The sequence below is a fragment of the Astatotilapia calliptera genome, chromosome 23 (genome assembly GCF_900246225.1).
Source record: "Astatotilapia calliptera chromosome 23, fAstCal1.2, whole genome shotgun sequence".
Lineage (NCBI taxonomy): Eukaryota > Metazoa > Chordata > Actinopteri > Cichliformes > Cichlidae > Astatotilapia > Astatotilapia calliptera.
Genome location: NC_039323.1, coordinates 41,168,281 through 41,188,275, shown reverse-complemented (window position 1 = coordinate 41,188,275; position 19,995 = coordinate 41,168,281). Strand labels below are relative to the sequence as shown.

At 40.6% G+C, this 19,995-nt stretch overlaps 1 protein-coding gene across 9 annotated transcripts in view; it reads right to left on the bottom strand.

Annotated features, from left to right (window-relative positions):
* The window catches only part of dmd (dystrophin), a 287,948-nt gene that overhangs the window by 187,651 nt on the left and 80,302 nt on the right, over nucleotides 1-19,995 (bottom strand). For all 9 annotated transcript variants that reach the window (XM_026159166.1, XM_026159171.1, XM_026159168.1 and 6 more), the window contains 6 exons: nucleotides 11,539-11,631; nucleotides 10,065-10,145; nucleotides 8,299-8,391; nucleotides 6,113-6,214; nucleotides 4,575-4,645; nucleotides 1,488-1,606 (listed from right to left, as the gene is read on the bottom strand). In XM_026159166.1, coding sequence (XP_026014951.1) covers nucleotides 1,488-1,606; nucleotides 4,575-4,645; nucleotides 6,113-6,214; nucleotides 8,299-8,391; nucleotides 10,065-10,145; nucleotides 11,539-11,631 — 559 coding nt within the window. The remainder of the gene's footprint in view (nucleotides 1-1,487; nucleotides 1,607-4,574; nucleotides 4,646-6,112; nucleotides 6,215-8,298; nucleotides 8,392-10,064; nucleotides 10,146-11,538; nucleotides 11,632-19,995) is intronic.

Genomic DNA, 19,995 nt, shown 5'->3' with positions numbered 1-19,995 from the left:
ATCATTCATATTTTAGGAGCTGTAACAGTGAAGACACGTCTCCTCTTAGCTTATGCTTAGTTTGAGGAGCAGCTGATCAACTGACCTGAGATAAAAGGACGGTTGTAGCATCTCAGAGCGATAGGGTGGGGCGAGATGATTAAGGGCATTAAAAGCAAATAAAATAATTTAAAACTTAATTCATGGGCAGCCAGTGGAGTGAGGCTAAAATGGGAGAAACATACTCAAATTTCTGCATGTGAAAAGATCTGAGGCTCTGTCCTGTACCAACTGTAGTGATTGAGGAGCCAATAACCTCTACATAAAGTGTATTACAGTAATCCAGCAGAGAGTAACAAAGGTGTGGATTACTGTCTCAAAGTGCTGCTGAGAAAGCTTTATGTTGGCCAAGTGCCTCAACTGGAAAAGGCTCAATTTTGCCACTGCCCTGATTTGACTGTCAAATTTCAGCGTCCACCTCAACCCAGAGGTTTGTAATAGTCGGCTTGATGTACTGAACAAAGGAACACAGCTCGACAAAAAGGGTCCGAGTCGTACGCCCAAACACCATCACTTCTGTTTTTTCCTCATTAAAATTGAAAAGAGCCATTATGTCTCCAAGACACCTGAGCAGCAGTCTAGAAGAAAACGCTTCATTACTTTTAGGAGGGACAAAAATCTTGGTATTGTCCACGTAACAGTGTAATGAAATACAATACGTTCTTACTGTGGAACCAAGTTGGAGCTGGTAGAAGAAAAGAGGAGGGAGCCTAAAACTGAGCCCTGTGGAACTCCACACGAGAAAGGAGCAGAGGCTTCAAAGGCTAGCACAGAAGGTTTGATCCAGTAAAACTTCATGATCGATTGTGTCAAACCCATCGTTTAAATCGCAAAATATAAAAACAACACAGTCACCAGAGTCGATAGCTAAAAACATGTGGTTAAAAACTCTTAAATGAGATGTTTCAGTGGTGTGTAAGATTCTGAAACCAGACTTGAAACCTCTAGAGTGGTATTCTCTTCCAAAAAGGCCATTCGCTGATTGAAAATGATCTCCAGAAATTTAGAAAGAAAAGGAAGCTTAGCTTAGATAGGCCTGTAGCTAGTGAGAACTGTGATCCAGAGATGTTTTTAAGCAGAGGTTGAACGACTGCATGTAAACAGAAGGCCCTACAGTATGGAGAATCTCTTTAGACAGTCAAGGAGGGACAGTATCATTTGGTGACTTCTTCAGACTGAAGAGTGATAAAATGTTTCTCCCACTGAAAATGCTATGTCTAGATCAACAAAATCAACATTTTGGGGTTTTCTCACCTGGACGATTGAGCATGTATCCAGAAAGTTTAAACTGGTTTCAAGACGGCGTAAATTGGGCAATGATGGATGCCACAGATGATAACACATTTTGTGATGAAAGTATTTGTTAGGAGGCATTCCTCGTATTATTGTGCAAAACCTGTCAACAAAGTTTCCCTTGACAGTAAGGTAATAGGTGAGCATGTAGTTACCCTCAGGGTCCAGTAGCCTCTCTATCCCCAGGTGTTGCTCTGCCTTACTGAAGGCATGTTCCAGTCGGTCGACTGCCGAGGTCTTCTTCTCCACAGAGCTCCAATCAAAAAGTTCAGGCCTGGCAAGATGAAAGAAAATTGGTAGGTATCATACACACCTTTTATCAATAAAAACCCTTGCATTCCTCAGTATTTTGTAGTGCTTTAAGGAAATTAGTAACGTGTTAATAGGAAACAAATATCCTACAGCTTATGCAGCTGGGTTTATTTTTGAGTCCTGGAAGTTTATTTGCTGTGGAGTAATATTTTAATGAGATTCACACTCTCATTCACCACATTTTCCCCCACAGCGAACAATAAAAACAGACTTTTATAATGCAAAATAGCATGTTAGAAAATTCTGAGTGAAAACTCCTCCACTGTGCCATTATGTTCATGGTGATGCTTTTTGTTTCCCACTCTGTGTTCTTGTAAGATTTACTTATTTAATTTAAACTCAATCATTCATTCATGTTAGAACTATCACATTCTTTCCTGTAAAAGCTTAGTCCTACTCATGTACACTAATATCAATAGTGTATATGAGTAATGATGAAAAGAAAATGTGAACCAAATGCACTGCAGGGTCCTTTCTGTAATTTAATGATAATTTATGCTGACTACCTTGATTAAACTTAATCAGCTTCTCATCTGCATCATATTAATAGCAATAACTTTATCAGATACACGTCTCCCTGTTATTAATCTACACCAGGATACATCTATCAGCTAGTTTTCTGATTGGGCAGCAATGCACACTCTGTTGCAGTGATTGCCGAAGTGTAGGCTGTGAAAGGTGCAGGTGGTGGTGGTGGTGGTGTCTTTACTGCAGGTGGGCTGCAGTAAACAGAAATTTAGTTAGAATAGAATAAAAAATAACAATTTGAGGTGGTAAGTTGGTTATAGTACTCGTTATTCTTACTCTATGAACAATTTCAATCTGGTTTCCGCCCCAATCATAGCACAGAAACTGCTCTGCTAAGGATTACCAATGACCTTCTGATGGCAGCTGATTCTGGTCTTCTATCCATCCTCATCCTTCGGGATCTTAGTGCGGCGTTTGAAAGGTACCGCTGAGTGCCGCTAGTTTATTCTTGAGCTTATGAATGAGTTCCTAGCAACTCATTTCTTACTCCACTAACCATGGAAAAAGAAATTAGACTAACCAACTAGTCTGATGATTTTCAGATAGTTTACTGTGTTTTTCTTCTGAAAAATGTTGCTTCCTAAAGTTAAAAATGAGGCAAAAGAAATGCTAACTTAAAAAAAAACTACAAACAATGTCTTAATGCATGGATGATTCCCAGGTATGGATAAATGTTCAGTTCCTCTGGAGATGATGGTCCATGACACAAATGTTTTATCAGTCATTTAAGTGATTTCAGTATTCAGTCTCATGGGTGAGTGATGGAAAGTTTCTCCAACAGAACACACTTGCCCAGTTGAACTGAATCCACTTTTTAAAGAAACAGTTGTTAGATGCTGACATGCTTACTAAAACTGAGCCCTTTCACTGATTACAGATGAGCCTCCCAAACTCTTGTCTGTTATTTACATTTTTAATTTTTAAAATTTAAAAACCCATTCTTAGTCCACACTCTTACATCAGGACTAAGACTTTATTTTACAGCATAACAACTTTGAGCAGAAGGTGCAGAAGAGCCAAAATGTAATATCACAATATAATGACACATGCTATTGTTTCAGGAAACTGTACAGTTGGATGTATTACTTCAGTAAAATAGCACAGGAATGTAAAGTAGAAAGGGACAGATTTCTGGCTGATCCTAATGAGTGGGCGTTGCAGCACGAAGGATGTAACGTCGATGTAAAGCGCTGAGGTTTGTCTCTTTGTCATGATTAAGCCATTATCAGCTTCCTGGTTAGGCCAGTCCTGTGCTTTGTCAGCCTTATCCCACTTGACATCAAATCATGTACTTGTGAAAACAGAAAACGCTGGGAAAGAGACGCTGAAGTGTGAAGGGGAACAGAGAGAAGAGTCGGGTTAGAGCTCGGATGGTTTACATGTGAAATGCAGAAAAGAAAAAAGACGAAAGGGGGAAATTCAAACTACGAAACAGTGAGGTTCACTTTATTATTAGAGCAGCCTCAAGGTCATTATGAAAATGAATAAACAACATTGCTGAAATACTGTAAATAAAGTAAAATAAAATCAGTTGTTTACTACATATAGATGCTGATGCAACTGCTAGGTTACTTCAAAATATACTGCATTAAATTATAATGCACGCGGAACTTTATGATACGCCAAAACTCTGTTTGAGGACATGTTCTTCAATGGGATCGCCCTGAATTTGAATTGAATACACCTGGTTTAGATTCTAAGTAATGTTATTTTTCTTTCTCTCAATGAAAAAACTATCACATTTATAGGTTCATTTTAAGTTTGGCATCAAACTCAGAGGCAGATAGTTGGGTAAGAAATGCAAATCACTAGAGGGCAGGGATAGCTCAGTAGGTAGAGTGGTGGCCCCATGATCGGAAGGTCGGGGGTTCGACTCCACTGAACGGTTACCCTGAGGTACCCCGGAGCAAGGTACCATCTCTGGGCGTTGCATTGGTGGCTGCCCACTGCTTCACTGGGTGAATGGGTTAAATGCAGAGGAGCAATTTCCCTATAGGGCCTAACACATACACATTACACATTACATTAGAGACCAGAGTTTAGATTCAGGAATGTGGGTCCAGGAAGGACTTGCTCCGCCCATTTAATTCTGGAAAAAGAATAACTGCTTCAGCAGTGGCAGCATTGGGATGTTAGTCTTTTTAACTTGGCTGGCTGCATCTTTTCATATACAATCATTTTTGAACCTTTTTCTCAGGACAGCATTAGCATCTTCCATGTCTAAAATACACTATATCTCTTTAGTGCAATGACTATATTTGCTCTACTATTCCTTTGAAAGTCTGTCTATCCACTTCTCCTGTGTTAAATCTTCATCTGAACACACACACACACACACACACACACACACACACACACACACACACACACACACACACACACACACACACACACACACATACCTGTGGCTATGGATGAGGGCATTGAAAGCCAGTCCATCATTCCAGCTACTGGAGAAGTTAACCACATTGACCTGAGGACAGAGATAATGGATATTCAAGAACCAACCTGAGAAAGCAGTTTGACATTTAAGAGTGGGAATACTGTCATCCAAATACTGTTTACATTTCCAGAGATAGATTAAAGACATCTTTTCGCTCTCAATTTCAGTGAATGGATCAAAAATTTAATACATGAAATGATTGTCTACGGGGGCAAAAAGGGTTTAAAACTGAATATATAGCTAAAAAAAAACATACTAAGAAGTCATCTTAGTGACAGTGGCTATTCCTGTCAAGCACTTCGTATAACGAGGCACGCATGCTCACATGTTTGCAGTGATTATGTTCTGTTGTGATTGGTCTTAGTTAAGCTTCAGGCCTTACACAAAACAAAACAAGTCAAGTGACAGAAACATAAATTAGAGAATTATTAACCACATGGTATAAAACTGTAAATATACGAAAATATTCTACGGTGCAAATATGTCCTACTGATACTGTTAAGAGTATTTTTATATGTCAAGTCTCTTTTTAAGTTTCACACATAGTCATAAAAGCAATATGATGACATATATCCCAAATCTGAATCAAGCAAACACTTGATCTGTATAACATTTTTAATGAATACCAATTACAATTATTGTTTTGATCAAACTTGCCAAATTCTGTTGCCAAATATTTAACCAAACGAAAATGTAACATTGTGATATTATAGGGTTAGGGCTAGAGGTTAGGGTTATACTGATTATGATTTTGCCCTCAAAGAATTTATTGATTATTCCTTGGCTCAGAGCCTCCAACAACCCTTAGAACATGTCTAATAGCCTGTCTGGCAGCTTCGCATTGACAATTATGCTCTGAATGCACTGTTGTGCCTAACATACTTGCTTTTCCAAGACCACCTTTATAAATTCTCTATATTATTTCTGTTGTTATTCTTTTTAATCTGTTTATTTACTAATTTGTCTTATTATTATTTCTATTATTACTCACACTACACGTGCAATTTAAGAAGCTGACATACATGGAAAGAGAAAAAAGGGACAGAAAGAAAAAACAAAGGGGGAAAAAGGAGGAAATGTTATAGGACAGAGCAGGATTGGAAAGCGCAGTCGGCTGGCAACTGCTACAACTGTAAGGAAAACCATCAATAACATAAACAAAAAATAAATAAATTTCGTTGTGTTCTGTGTGAGTGTCTGTGTATCTGTCTTTGTCCACAGACGGACTTCATAATGAGGGTGAGTTGACACAATAACGGTCCTCCGGGGGCCAGAGGCAGACCCAGGAGACCCGGGCCATCCCCAGCCCCCCAGAGTACTAAAGACCTTTCTTTCATACTCTATGAAAATAAATAAATTTGAAAGTGGAGACTGCCATTACTTACACGTACTTGAGCACTCAGTTACAGGGTGGTAAGTGTAGTAACTATGGGAGACAGCTATTCGAACATGATCCAGTGTGTCAGCCTGAGGTTAAGACTGAGTAAAGGAACATACCTGAGGATACTGGCGTGTATTCTGACGAACCCAACTCAGCAGAATCTTCTCACTGTTAGTCTGCTGTAGGCCCTCCATCACATCCTTCATCACATCCTTAACCTGCACACAGGAATACAAAACAAGGCTGGTACAAAAACTTAGTTAAGATGCATAAACCTTTAGCACCCTACCCTATAACCCTCACCACTACCTTTCCTGGATATTTTGGACATTGGTGGGGTTTTTCCTAAGTCACTAGGCTAACAACAATGTGACTGGACTAACATTATTCAGTTAATAGGCTTGAGGGTCCTGCGCAGTATCTTAGCTGTTCCTGTGACTGCACTCCACTGAGCAGAGATCTCCGATGTTGTTCCCGGGATCTGCTGGAGCCACTCGCCTATCTTGGGAGTCACCGCACCTAGTGCTCCGATTACCACGGGGACCACCGTTACCTTCACCCTCCACATCCTCTCGAGCTCTTCTCTGAGCCCTTGGTATTTCTCCAGCTTCTCGTGTTCCTTCTTCCTGATATTGCTGTCATTCGGAACCGCTACATCGATCACTACGGCCGTCTTCTTCTGTTTGTCTACCACCACTATGTCCGGTTGGTTAGCCACCACCATTTTGTCCGTCTGTATCTGGAAGTCCCACAGGATCTTAGCTCGGTCATTCTCCACCACCCTTGGGGGCATCTCCCATTTTGACCTCGGGACTTCCAGGTTATACTCGGCACAGATGTTCCTGTACACTATGCCGGCCACTTGGTTATGGCGTTCCATGTATGCCTTGCCTGCTAGCATCTTGCACCCTGCTGTTATGTGCTGGATTGTCTCTGGGGCATCTTTACACAGCCTGCACCTGGGGTCTTGCCTGGTGTGATAGACCCCAGCCTCTATGGATCTTGTACTCAGAGCTTGTTCTTGTGCTGCCATGATTAGTGCCTCTGTGCTGTCTTTCAGTCCAGCTTTGTCCAGCCACTGGTAGGATTTCTGGATATCAGCCACCTCCTCTATCTGCCGGTGGTACATACCGTGCAGGGGCCTGTCCTTCCATGATGGTTCCTTCTCTTACACCTCTTTTTTAGGTTTCTGCTGCCTGAGGTATTCACGCGGTCAGTTGGGGCCATCTTCCTGATGTATTCTTGGATGTTCACTGCCTCATCCTGGACTGTGGTGCTGACACTCACCAGTCCCCGACCCCCTTCCTTCCGCTTAGCGTACAGCCTCAGGGTGCTGACTTGTGGTGAAACCCCCCATGCATGCTCAGGAGCTTCCTTGTCTCAATGACAGTGGCTTCTATCTCCTCCTTTGGCCAGCTTATTATTCCAGCAGGGTACCTGATCACAGGCAGGGCGTACGTGTTGATAGCCAGGATCTTGTTCTTACTGTTCAGCTGACTCCTCAGGACTTGCCTGACCCTCTGCAGGTACTTGGTGGTTGCAACTTTCAATGGTTCCCATTTGACTGTGGCATCCCCAGGTTGGTCCACTAGTAGCTGGTGTGTTGAGACTCGACTCGTACTACGGTGTTATTACAATTCACAGTAAATACTAATAACTTTGTTCTTGTCAAGGGAACCCTCTAGCAGAGCTTTAAAGCTGAATTTGCCACTCAAAAGACCCTTTATCCATTTTGTTTACCATCCACAGCATTACTGATGCCTTGCTGTCAGACACCCTGAACTATGGGTGTCTGACAGCAAGTGTGTATGCATTACTTGCACATCAAAAACAACTAGAGGTGTTACAAGGAATTTGTGTTAATTGTGTTAACTTTGAAGGCACTAAGTTACACAGAAAAATATTACTGACAATCAGATCCAGAAAGACACACCAGAAAAAGATTCCCATAAATAAAACATGTATTTTCGCTTCCAAAAGGCCTGTCTGAATACCTTGCCTTTCCACAGAAAATGTATATATACATACAACTGAGAGTTCAGGGAGCCTGCACAGCTCTGTTTCGTTGCATCAAATTCTTTTCCTCAGAGCAGTTCAGTATGAAAACTCATCATCAAGGTCAAGGTGAAAAGAAAAAAAAAGAACACTTAGACCAATAAGAAGCAACCTCAGACAACAAAAGGCAACAAAAAGTAAAGTTAAACTAAATGGAGGCAGCTTTAAAGTATCAATGTAATAGTGTCTTCAAATGTTGACAAATCCAGGGGAGGATGTACACGTACGAGCATACACTAACACATACCTGCCAGTGGAGAATGATGCTCCAGATGAGCCCAAGAATCAGTTTGTGATTCCCATCGACGATGTCCGCTGCCCCAATATTCACTAATTCCACCTGGAGATGGGATGCGGGAAGCACACAAATCACAAATGATTTCCACAATTTTAGGAAGGTCGTCTTACCTACTCTCACCTCCATTGTGGTGGTGACTCTTTAAAATGAAGCCATGTTTTCTTGTGAACTTAAACTTGCACGTAACAAAATCAGTCCTAGTATTTAAATGTGGGCATTAATTACACATAGTAGTGTGGTTATGATCAGACATCACAGATGGCACAGACAGTGCACTATTACAACAGGGAGGGATGACTCTTGGTTATCTGATTACAGATGGATACGAGTAAACTACTAGTTGCCATGCAAAACTAATAAAAAGGATCTGTTGTGTGTCAGTTTTGTGTGATCCAGCCATTATTACGCTGGAATTTTTTCCTTTCTTTTTCCTTTTATGTTTTGTTTCTTCATAGTGATTTTCAACAACAAAAAGATGAGAGCTGGAGTAAATCTGTGGATCTGCAAAATTGTTGTGTGTCCATCCATCCTCTTCTGCTTATCCTAATCGGAGTGGCTAGAGCCTAAGGCAAGAGGCGGTCTACACCCTGTACAGGTCAGCAGCCTGTCGCATGGCTAACACAGAGAGACAGACAACCATTGCCACTCACATTCACACCTATGGGCAACAGGCACCAACTGACCTAAACGCACTAAATGCATGTCTTTGGAGGAAGCCGGAGTACCCGCACAGAATGCATGCAAACACCGCACAGGAAGGCCACGGCCAGATGGTGGGGTTGAACTCAGGAACTTCTTGCTGCAAGGCCACAGTGGCAACCACAATGCCAACCACCACACTGCCGTGCTGTTTCCTATATGTTAATCACTATTAAAAGTGCTGACTTTCATCTTTATTTGTATCATCCTTTAATAAAATAGAAAAATTATTATATATTATCACATATTCTTTCTATACATTAATAAGGTAACTGAAGATGGGGAAATAACTATTTTTTAAAAATGTCCAGACAAAAACACATTGCCTATGTTATTGAGTGAAGCAAAATAGTACTTGGTGGAGAAACATTTGTTGGCAAGCACAGCAGTAAGATGTTCCTCGTAGGTCACTTGGCCCACTCCTCTTTACAAAAACGCTCTAAATCCTTTAGGTTTATTGGCTGCCACTTGACAACTCGGAGCTCCAACTCCTATAACAGATTGCAGATTGGATTAAGGTGTAAAGACGGGCTAGGCCGCTCCATGACCTTAATCTGCTGCTTTTTTTTTAAACCGTTGTCCTGTACCCTTAGCAGATGACTCCACCTGCATGTTTGATTGTAAGGATGCTGGTATTTGTGTCATACCCAGCATTTCTCCTCCTCCAAACATGGCAGTTGATGCCAAAATTTTGGTTTTATTTGACCACGGCGCTCTCTCCCATGCCTTCTCTGAATCTTTTACACTGGCTAACATAAGATGGATCTGTATATGTGTCATCTTGAGCGGGGAGACCTTACAGGTGATAGATTTCAATCCGTTAACAGTCACACAGTCATAATACAATATTTAAAAAGAGCTCACTCTTAAACAGTAGCAGTATTAATCCATATAACACTCAGCAGTTTCATTGATTTCACTCTGCTGATTGTAAAGTTAGATTTATTTAATGTAATTGACGCAAGAAAACCAATATAATTATGTACATTTACATCTTTATAGCAGTGCATACTCACATTGTTCTTCTGTAAGATCTGCAGAGCTCGGTTGACATTGTTTAGCGAGTGAACGCGCGTGAATCCCCTTTCCAACTTCACCTATGTGTATGTGCGTGCACACACACACACACACACACACACACACACACACACACACACACACACACACACACACACACAGAATGATTGTTGGCATTTCTAAAACGGGTGATGAAAATTTCAAATGGTTACACCTTCTGAGAAGCAGCAAGAATCACTGATGAGCAGAGTGGGAAAAATACATGTTTTCAGTGTTAGGAGTAATAAATGGTCCTTTTTCAGTAGATATTAAAATCAAAACTACAGTCGGGATTAGGCGCTCTCCTGCACCGTCTACAGTGGGATCAGTGGCTCGGCAACAAGTGATTGTGCCAAACAGAAATAATGGGCAGAGTGCTCTCCAACGTCATCTACACGTGGATTTTACCTATTATTTGGTTATGTTTAGATACTAATTTGATTGCACTGGTTTTGATATTTGTTGGGTTATCATCCAGTCGCCCTTCATCTTCTAATATATATTCTTCCTCGATGTGAATCACATTTTAAAAAGCTAGATGTTTTCAGGATTCCAAGGTGACAACTTCTAGGTGATTTGAGATTTCATATTCATTTCATATTATGTGTCTTGCTTTCTCTTTATACTGAGATAGATGATTATACGGTTTCAATGATTGAAGTTAAGCTAAACACTATCTAGCTGTCTATGGTTTTATTCTCACTGAATGAATAGCACCTGCTATCATATGGCAAGAAGAACACAGTGTTTAGCTAACAGTGAACAGTAAGTGACTCTAGCCACAACAAGGTTAGAATTTAATATGTTATTTATATCTTATATTTAATATGTTATTCTGTTTTGGTCTTTTGTTTTTTTTAAACAACTATTTATTTATTACTTTTTAAAAATTCTGTTTCTTTTCGTCCGGGGCCGTGTGTACATCATTTCGTTCCACTTCATGTAAACATGCGATGCGAATGACAATAAAGCTCCTTGAATCCTGATATGGTGCTGTGTGGTTTGAATGACCTGTTCCCAATAAGTCATAATCCTGAACATGATCACCACATTGAAATTTTAACTGGCCCACTGACTCATTTATAAAGCTTTAATGGTGTCCATAGTTGTGTACACTGTCAGGTTTTAAAAACTGAACTTAAAATGGACATATTATGTCGTTTCTTAGTTTAGTTATATGTGCAGTGTTACAGTGATGGATGTTTATACAGTGGATGCTTACATAACTGACATTTCCAATAAAAGCCCAGGCATCAAACTGCTACAATGCTTCACTTCTGACTGTATTTTTCTACTCTTGCATTTGTGTCCCAGTTCTATCCTTGACATGTACTAATACAGCTATTCAAAAAACAGCACTGTACAATGTAGAGTGTTGAAAAGAGCCAGTACATCGTCACAATGCAAGCACACTATATGTGTATATGTTCATACCAGCTCATGTCCTGTTAGTCCCTCCAGCAGCTCTAGCAGGCGTCGCCCATCACACAGGTCTGAGAACAGGTCCTCCACAGGTGGCTTCCCTGTCTAAAGCACAAATACATCAAATGAAAATAAGAATGTGGATTTGTGGCAGAGTGTGGTCTCCAGCTCCCCTGCAGAGGAGGGCTGATGTGTGGTGTGCTGTGGGTTTGGGGGCAGTGCCACGGTGGCTGGCAGGGCAGGTGGGATGTATTGACTAATTATGCCTTTCATGTTTTTTCATGTTTTTAGGAGCGTGCTGGGACTGGAGAGAGGACATCTGAAAAGCTACAAGCGTGAATTAGAGCTGGAAACAAAAATAAAACATTCACCTGCCCTTCAACGATGTGTGGTCTAGGCGTGTCACAGCAAGAATAACAACTTACATTTTCAAACTATGTACATTCCCAGTAGTATTTTCCTACTTTATACATTATTTCAAAAAAGAATCATTACATTGATAACTTCTAAAGATTATATTTCTGAGAAAAAAGTCAGAATTCTGAATGAATGAATGAGCCTTTATTTGTCCGTTGCAGTTGCCTGAGATTACAGATTTCTGAGATTAATATCAGAAAAAAGTCAGAATTCTGCCAGAAAATTCTGGAAAAGAAAAAACAGTGTGCAAACCATTAAATTATTCCCTGGAGGACCAGGAGTGACAAAATAGCATATTTAATTATTTCATTTTGTCACTTTTGGTCCCTCCATAGACCTACTTGCTCAGAGGGCATAAGTATATAACCACTTCATTTGTGTTTATTCTACATACTAGCTGCTACTAGGCAAGTAATGATTTACTCTTTTCATGTTTGGTCAAAAGGAGGACCTGAAAATGGTGGACACTAATGCTAACAAAACTCTGCTCTTTAGAAGTAAATGCTAATGGACAATTGTCATGATGTTGACCTAATAAGAGATAGAGGTTTATTTATTTCCATTATTCCAGAGAGTACTTACACGAGCCTCTTTCCTAAATGTCAGTTTACTGAGCCAATTTCGGCACACATTAATATGCGTCAGTTGCTAAGGTTACATTTATTCACAGTACCACATTCATCTCTTGAGCGCAACACAGTCATAACTGTAACTGTGTCATTAATGACCCTCTGCACAGAGTCAACCTAAAGTGTGAAGCACTAACCACAGACTCCTCTGAAGACGCTGGCACAGGACATTCAATGGGCACAAAACAAATCAGATGCTGTCCGAGCACAACACAAACTTCAAATTTCTGTGTTACAGAATGAACTGGCACATCTCAAACATACTGTATCATATATCACTGTATCTCTCTGCATTTCTTGGGGCAGATCATCTATGTGGGAGAACAGTATCCCTTCTTACATATGGCAAGTGCCACTTGGCAAACATTTAAAATAGAAAGGAAACAGTTGAGGTGAAGGTGCAGAAAGTGACACAATCATGGCCAAAAATGTGATCCTGAACTTGTAAAGTATATATAATGTACACTGTACTGTCACGTCTGGCGAAGCAGACGGCGTGGAGTGGATGAGAATGAGGACCCAAGTACAGACAAACAAATGAATGAGAAGGTTTCAACCGAAGAATGAGCCTTTATTGGCCGCTGTACCAAAACACAAAAGGAATCAGAAAGGGAACTAACAAAACCTAAACTGGGAGCAGCTAAACTAAAGAACACCGGAAACATGGGAAAATGTGACAAAAACCTTAGAACCGGGAACGAGGAACCGGAGACACGAAAACGCAGACGAAACACTGGGGAAGACTCACAGGAGAAAATGCAGACACATATATACATGAAGAAATGAGGAAATGGCAGACAGGCAGGGAACACAGCTGACGCTAATCAGATGAGACAAAACCGGGAGGAAGCAAAAAAGAGCACATTGACATAGGACACAGACTTTCAAAGTAAAACAGGAAACACACGACAGCCACAGAGGCACGGAGCTGATACTGAACAGAGGGAACATTGAGTACAGGGACAGGAGTGGCATGAGACACAAATGACTGGGGAACAAGAAGACAGAACTAAACCTACACTAAACATGAGGGGCACAGGAACCAAAACCTAAGAACTAGAAATCACAAATCAAGAAGAACTGGAGAGCTAGAAATACAAAACAGAAACCAAAACACTAGCAGTCAAAAACCATGAGAAATCAAGATCAATAATAATATAAAAGTCAAAACACTGGGTTACCAACACAGGACTGTGACAGTTTCCCTATTTAGCAATGCAACATTTGTACATAACCATTTATTTTAGAGTGGCATTTCATGTCTCTATTCTTTATTAAAAAAAAGAAAAAAGACAAAAATCTTAGAAGCATCTCAAAAGCAATGATAGCAGGAAGCTACATCTTTACTTTCTACAATAAAGGGATGATTGTCTGGTTCTGCCGGAGGTTTCTTCCTGTTAAAAGGGAGTTTTTCCTCCCCACCGTCGCCAAAGAGCTTGCTCATAGGGGGTCATATGGTTGTTGGGTTTTTCTCTATATGAATCATTGTAGGGTCTACCTTACAATATAAAGCGCCTTGAGGCGACTGTAGTTGTGACTTGGCGCTGTGTAAATAAAATTGAATTTAAAAAAAATTATTGAATCGTGGTGCTAGTGTGTTATACTAGTGAACAGAGTGTGAACTGTGTAGCTTCATACTGAAAAATTGCACAATGATACCTGAGCTGATGTTTGCTCTTTGCACAGCACAGGGGACACGGTGTAATTACAAATCAGCAGAAAAGGACTTCCAGAGAGCAAACTTAGAGAAGCACAGGAGGTGTCAAGGGTGTAACAAAAGCAGTTCAGCAGCTAATCTCTAATCAGCCAGTCACGTGGCAGCAAGCCGCTGCTTTTACACATGTGAGTGAGAGTGAGAGAAAGAACGACCGCTGGCTGAACTGCACAGGTTGATATCAACAGAGACAGAGTGTGTTGTACTTCATGCACTTATCTTTTAATAAGAAAATCAAACAGGCCTTCATCATTTTTTTTATTAGAAATTGTGTTTGTTGCATTAATTGTTTGAATCATTGTTACTCTAACCACTTACTCACGCTCTGCAGCCAGAAACTGACGAAACTATTTCTACTGTTAATTAAATTAAAGTGTGAAAGCCTAAAAAAATAACAGGTGAACTATTTGTTAACAATTTGTGTGACTTTTTTTCCCCTGAGACTTGTGCTGTAATTATCTCAAACAAACCGCACAGGTTCACACAGGATCTAATATAACCAATCATGCCCTAAGAAAAGGTTTAGGCAGTCACGATGGGGCCCATGTTAAAGTGAACCTGGCACCCTGGGCCATGCTGCCATAGATTTTGGTCATGGGTAACTGTTAGCTAACTAGCCGTGACATTAGTTTTAGCTTGGGTATTTGACACATTCAGTCCAAAAAGCAGTGTGTTCGTGCTCAGTGTGCCCCAGTGTCAGAACTACAGATGACTGTTAGTTCATCTCTGTCCTCAAAAACACAGCACTGTTACTGTGTTTTAATGGCATAAAACACAAGCCACCTTCAGTACCTTTGTGCTTATTTACTACACTCACTTAAAATCCATTCCAGATTACACTTGACAAAGATAGAAGCACTACTTTTATGTTTTATTGTGTAGTTAGTTAGTTATCAGTAGCTTATGTTTCATGTGACTCACATTTAATTCTATTACTGCCCTACACACACTTCTGCGCCTGCATTTCTAGTTCTCAGGGAAAGATTTTCCACATCTTAAAATACATTTCATTACAAACATTTACTTCCACGGACACATTTCCAGGTTCGTGTCTTTTTATATTGCTGCTCTCGGTATCAGACCATCTCCGACCATCATTGGGCTTGCTAATGTAAAAAACTAATTATTATTAGAAATTGATACTAAAAATTACTCATCTGCGTATTTACTAGATTTTAGACACCGACGTTTTTACATGCTTGTACATGTCTATAACCGATGATGTAACAGTTGTTTCACAATAGCTCACACACTTTGAGACCAACTTTCTAGTCTGCTTAGTTATTTGTCACCGTTACTACACTAACCGTATGGCTCCCTCCTCAGACTGTCCCTCGAGTGTCACTCTGCTTGCTCATCAGCTGATGAGCAAGCAGAGTGACACATTCATCACACTTCCCTGGGTGTGTTTCCCAGTGTTCTCTGTTTTTTGGACTTTTTAGTCTTTATTGTATCGTGTTTTGAGAAATGGATTCTTGATTTGTGTCTGGATTTATATGTGATTATAATTTAGTTCTTTGTCTTGTCTGTGTCTCATGTGTTTGTATTTTCTTCCAGCATCTAGTTTGTGTGTCTTGAATCTGGGTTGCATGTTTCCTGTCTTATTTTGAGAGTCCTTGTCTCGTGTGCATTGCATTCAGTTTTGCTTCCCCTAGTCTCATTATGTCTAATTTGCTATAGCTGTGTTCCCATGCGTCTCTACTTCTTCTTCACCTTTCACCAAACTCTAACAACTTTGTGACCAAACACCTTCCTGCTTACCCACCCTTTACTGCCTTCCAAGCTACAGTCCTTGTGCTCCTTTACTCCCTTCTGTTTCACCTGCTCAGCCTGCACTCTGCTGCACCTCAATTCACCGACCCTTCTTTCACCGCCAAAGACCTAGTTTTAAATAGTAAAACAAATGTAAACATAGGAAAGAATTCCCTCTCCCCGCACATTATTTTTGGACATGTAAAATTTAACATCTGACATCAGGAAGTTTCTCTTGTTCACTGGATGGTACTACCACAGATACTAGGAACAAATGTGGGAAACACATTAGAAAAGGTATTCACTCCTTATAACTTTGTGTTGTATGTAACTATGATCCACAACATTAGATTCAAAACACTTTACTAATTCTAGAGGGGAAATCTTTTTTTTTTTTTTTTTTTTTTTTTACAGGTGTTGTTTTAATACTGAAAGCTAGAAAATATAAAGTCTTTAGCCCTGCCCATTGATCAATAATGTAATTTTACTGGAACATACAATTGCACCAGGTAGAATAAAAGAATATAGGCAGAAAGACAAATTTGGATGGAGAAGAGGGTTTGAACCAGGTTTTGGGTCAAGCGTAGTACCCTAACCTCTGGTCCTTACTGGAATAAATGGACTGTTTTATAAACTTTTCACAATTGTGCAGAACAAATGGGGATCCATTGTTTTTTTTACAACTATTATATACGGGGTGGGCCATTTATATGGATACACCGTAATAACATGGGAATGGTTGGTGATATTAAAGTCCTGTTTGTGGCACATTAGTATATGTGAGGGGGCAAACTCCTCAAGATGGGTGGTGACCATGGTGGCCATTTAGAAGTCGGCCATCTTGGATACAACTTCTGTTTTTTCAATAGGAAGAGGGCCATGTGACACATCACACTTATTGGTAATGTCACAAGAAAAACAATGGTGTGCTTGGTTTCAACGTAACTTTATTCTTTCATGAGTTATTTACAAGTTTCTCTTTGTTCACAGCCATTGACATGTCGAAGAGGTTAACACGTGAGGAGCGGATCGAAATTGTGTTGATATCTGGTGAACGCAGTAACCGGGTCATTGCAGCAGATTTCAATGCAGACCCCCTACGAGACCACCCATCTCCCATGCTACAGTCAGCAAACTGCTTGCTAAGTTTCATGAAACTGGTTCAGTGTTGGATTTGCCAAAATGTGGACGCAAGAAAACTGTCACTAATGAAGAAACATCAGTGGCTGTCCTAGCTTCATTCAGCAAGAGCCCACAGCGTAGCACTCGCCGCATGTCACTGGAGAGTGGCATTAGTCCAACATCCCTTCGGCGGATATTAGCTACTCACAAATGGCACCCTTACAAACTTCAGCTACTGCAGCATCTCAACGAGGACGACCCAGATCGGCGCACAGAATTTGCAGAATGGGCAAAACAAAAATCAGTTCCCGCAGAAGATTTTGTTCAGTGATGAGGCAAACTTTTATGTGATGGTGAAGTTAACAAACAAAACCACCGCTATTGGTCTGACACTAACCCACATTGGATGGATCCCTCCAAGACTGTTGGAACAACAAAAGTGATGGTTTGGTGTGGTATATGGGGAACAACGATAGTGGGTCCATTCTTCATCAATGGAAACCTCAAGGCCGCTGGATATTTGAAATGGCTACATGATGATGTGTTTCCTCTTTATGCACTGAAGCTGGCACGTTCCCTGAGTTTTTCCAGCAAGATGGTGCACCACCACATTATGGGTGCCAGGTCCGAGCATTCCTAGATGAATAGTTTCCTGGAAAGTGGATTGGTCGTCGTGGGCCAGTTGAATGGTCTCCCGATCTGACCCCCTTAGACTTTTATCTTTGGGGTCATCTGAAGGCAACTGTCTCTGGTGTGAAGATACGAGATGTGCAGCACCTGAAACTACGGATACTGGATGCCTGTGCTGGCATTTCTCCTGTGGTGTTGCTATCAGTGTGTGAAGAGTGGGAGAAGAGGGTTGCATTGACAATCCAACACAATGGGCAGCACATTGAACACATTTTATAAGTGGTCAGAAACTTGTAAATAACTCATGAAAGAATAAAGTTACGTTGAAACCAAGCACACCATTGTTTTTCTTGTGACATTACCAATAAGTTTGATGTGTCACATGGCCCTCTTCCTATTGCAAAAACAAAAGTTGTATCCAAGATGGCCGACTTCTAAATGGCCACCATGGTCACCACCCATCTTGAGGAGTTTGCCCCCTCACATATACTAATGTGCCACAAACAGGACTTTAATATCACCAACCATTCCCATGTTGTTACGGTGTATCCATATAAATGTCCCACCCTGTAGATTAAGTGTCATAGATAAAAAATTATAACTTCATATATGCTTAATTCAAATTAAATTTTAACCCAGTATTTCCATTCAAAGGTGAGATAAGTCAAGCTGTCCTTAGTGTGGAGGGCACAGAATGAGAGAATCATCTTTCTGTGTCTGCAAAGTCTGATTTTGAAGCGACTACATCCACACACAAGAGGAACGAGTCAGCAATGTTTAGCATTCTGCTCACATTCCTGTAGAGGTCATTGCTATCAGTGTTTACTGAAGATGAAAACGCATTTGTGTGTGTGATATGATCAGATCTGACCTCCACCCACCACTTATGCACGTGGGACATGGTGTGGGAAATATGCTGTGGGACATGACTGTCTGTTCCTCCCTGGCTTTGTGTCAGTGCTCGTGTTTTTATGAATGCAAACCGCAGCTTGTGTTGAAGAAGATAAAAAGAGATATGATAAAACAAATCAGGCCAGAATATGGTGTAGAAGCAGCCTGTGAATTCACACCTATTTGTCAGCAGATGTAGAACAGGCTGCCCTTCACATTACTCCAAGAAGTCTATTACCCAAAGGTCTATTTATTTATTCATTTATTTATTTATTTTTTTGACATTATTGTCAAAAATCCAACTACACTGTAACAGCATAATATTTTTATCATTATAAATACATTATTATACTACATTTATAACAAATTAGCAAAGAACACCATAAATCTGTAACAATGGAATTAGGGTAGATTACAGCAGAACAGGAAGAGCATATGGGAGAAGGATGCAACACATAACAATAATGTTCAGTTGCTAGGGGATCTAAGAGCAGACCCCCGCAGCCTCCCTGAATAGGATCCAGGAACCATCACACTGGAAGACATCCAGGAAAGAGTGTCAAGCACTTGACTTGGACAGCACCACTTCGGTTTGCTTCGCTTTCGTTGTCATCTCTCCCTTTTTACCACAACGGACCGATGCAGCATCTGACTCAATGCAATCATCGCCCAATTTGTCTGTTAGTCTCCTGTTCTCTTCTCTCCTGACTCATAAACTAGACCCCAAAGCACCTGAACTTCTCCACCTGGGGTAGTAACTTGTCCCTGACCCAAAGTAGGCACTCCACCTTTTTTGACAGAGGACCATGGTCTCTGACTTGAAGGTGCTGATTCTTCTTTGTGCCCCTTCACAACTGGCTGCTAGAAGTCACCACCTAATGAAGCCAACAGAACCAGATCATCTGCAGAAGAAGAATCTGAGGCCACCAAAGTGGAAGCCTTCCAACACCTGGCTATGCCAAGAAATACTGTCAATGAAAACCATGAAGCATATACTCACTTCTTCTTTCCACATTGGATCAGAAGCCTCTGTCTCACCCTATCCCTGCATCCTCCTCTCTCACCAACTAGTCTGCATAGTCTACTTTGTCTTGTATGTCCCCTATACTTCCTATTCAATCCAAACTATTTCAATCTTCCCTATCTATCTTTGTGTCCAAAATATTTCAACAAATATTTCTATATTTTTCTGATACACTCATAATCTTATCTGTTCTACTCAGTCCAATGAAAACCACAAACTATAGCAGGTCTTACTACCTTGTTATAAACCAGCCATCCCAAAGTACTGTGGCCCACTTAAAACAAAACTAT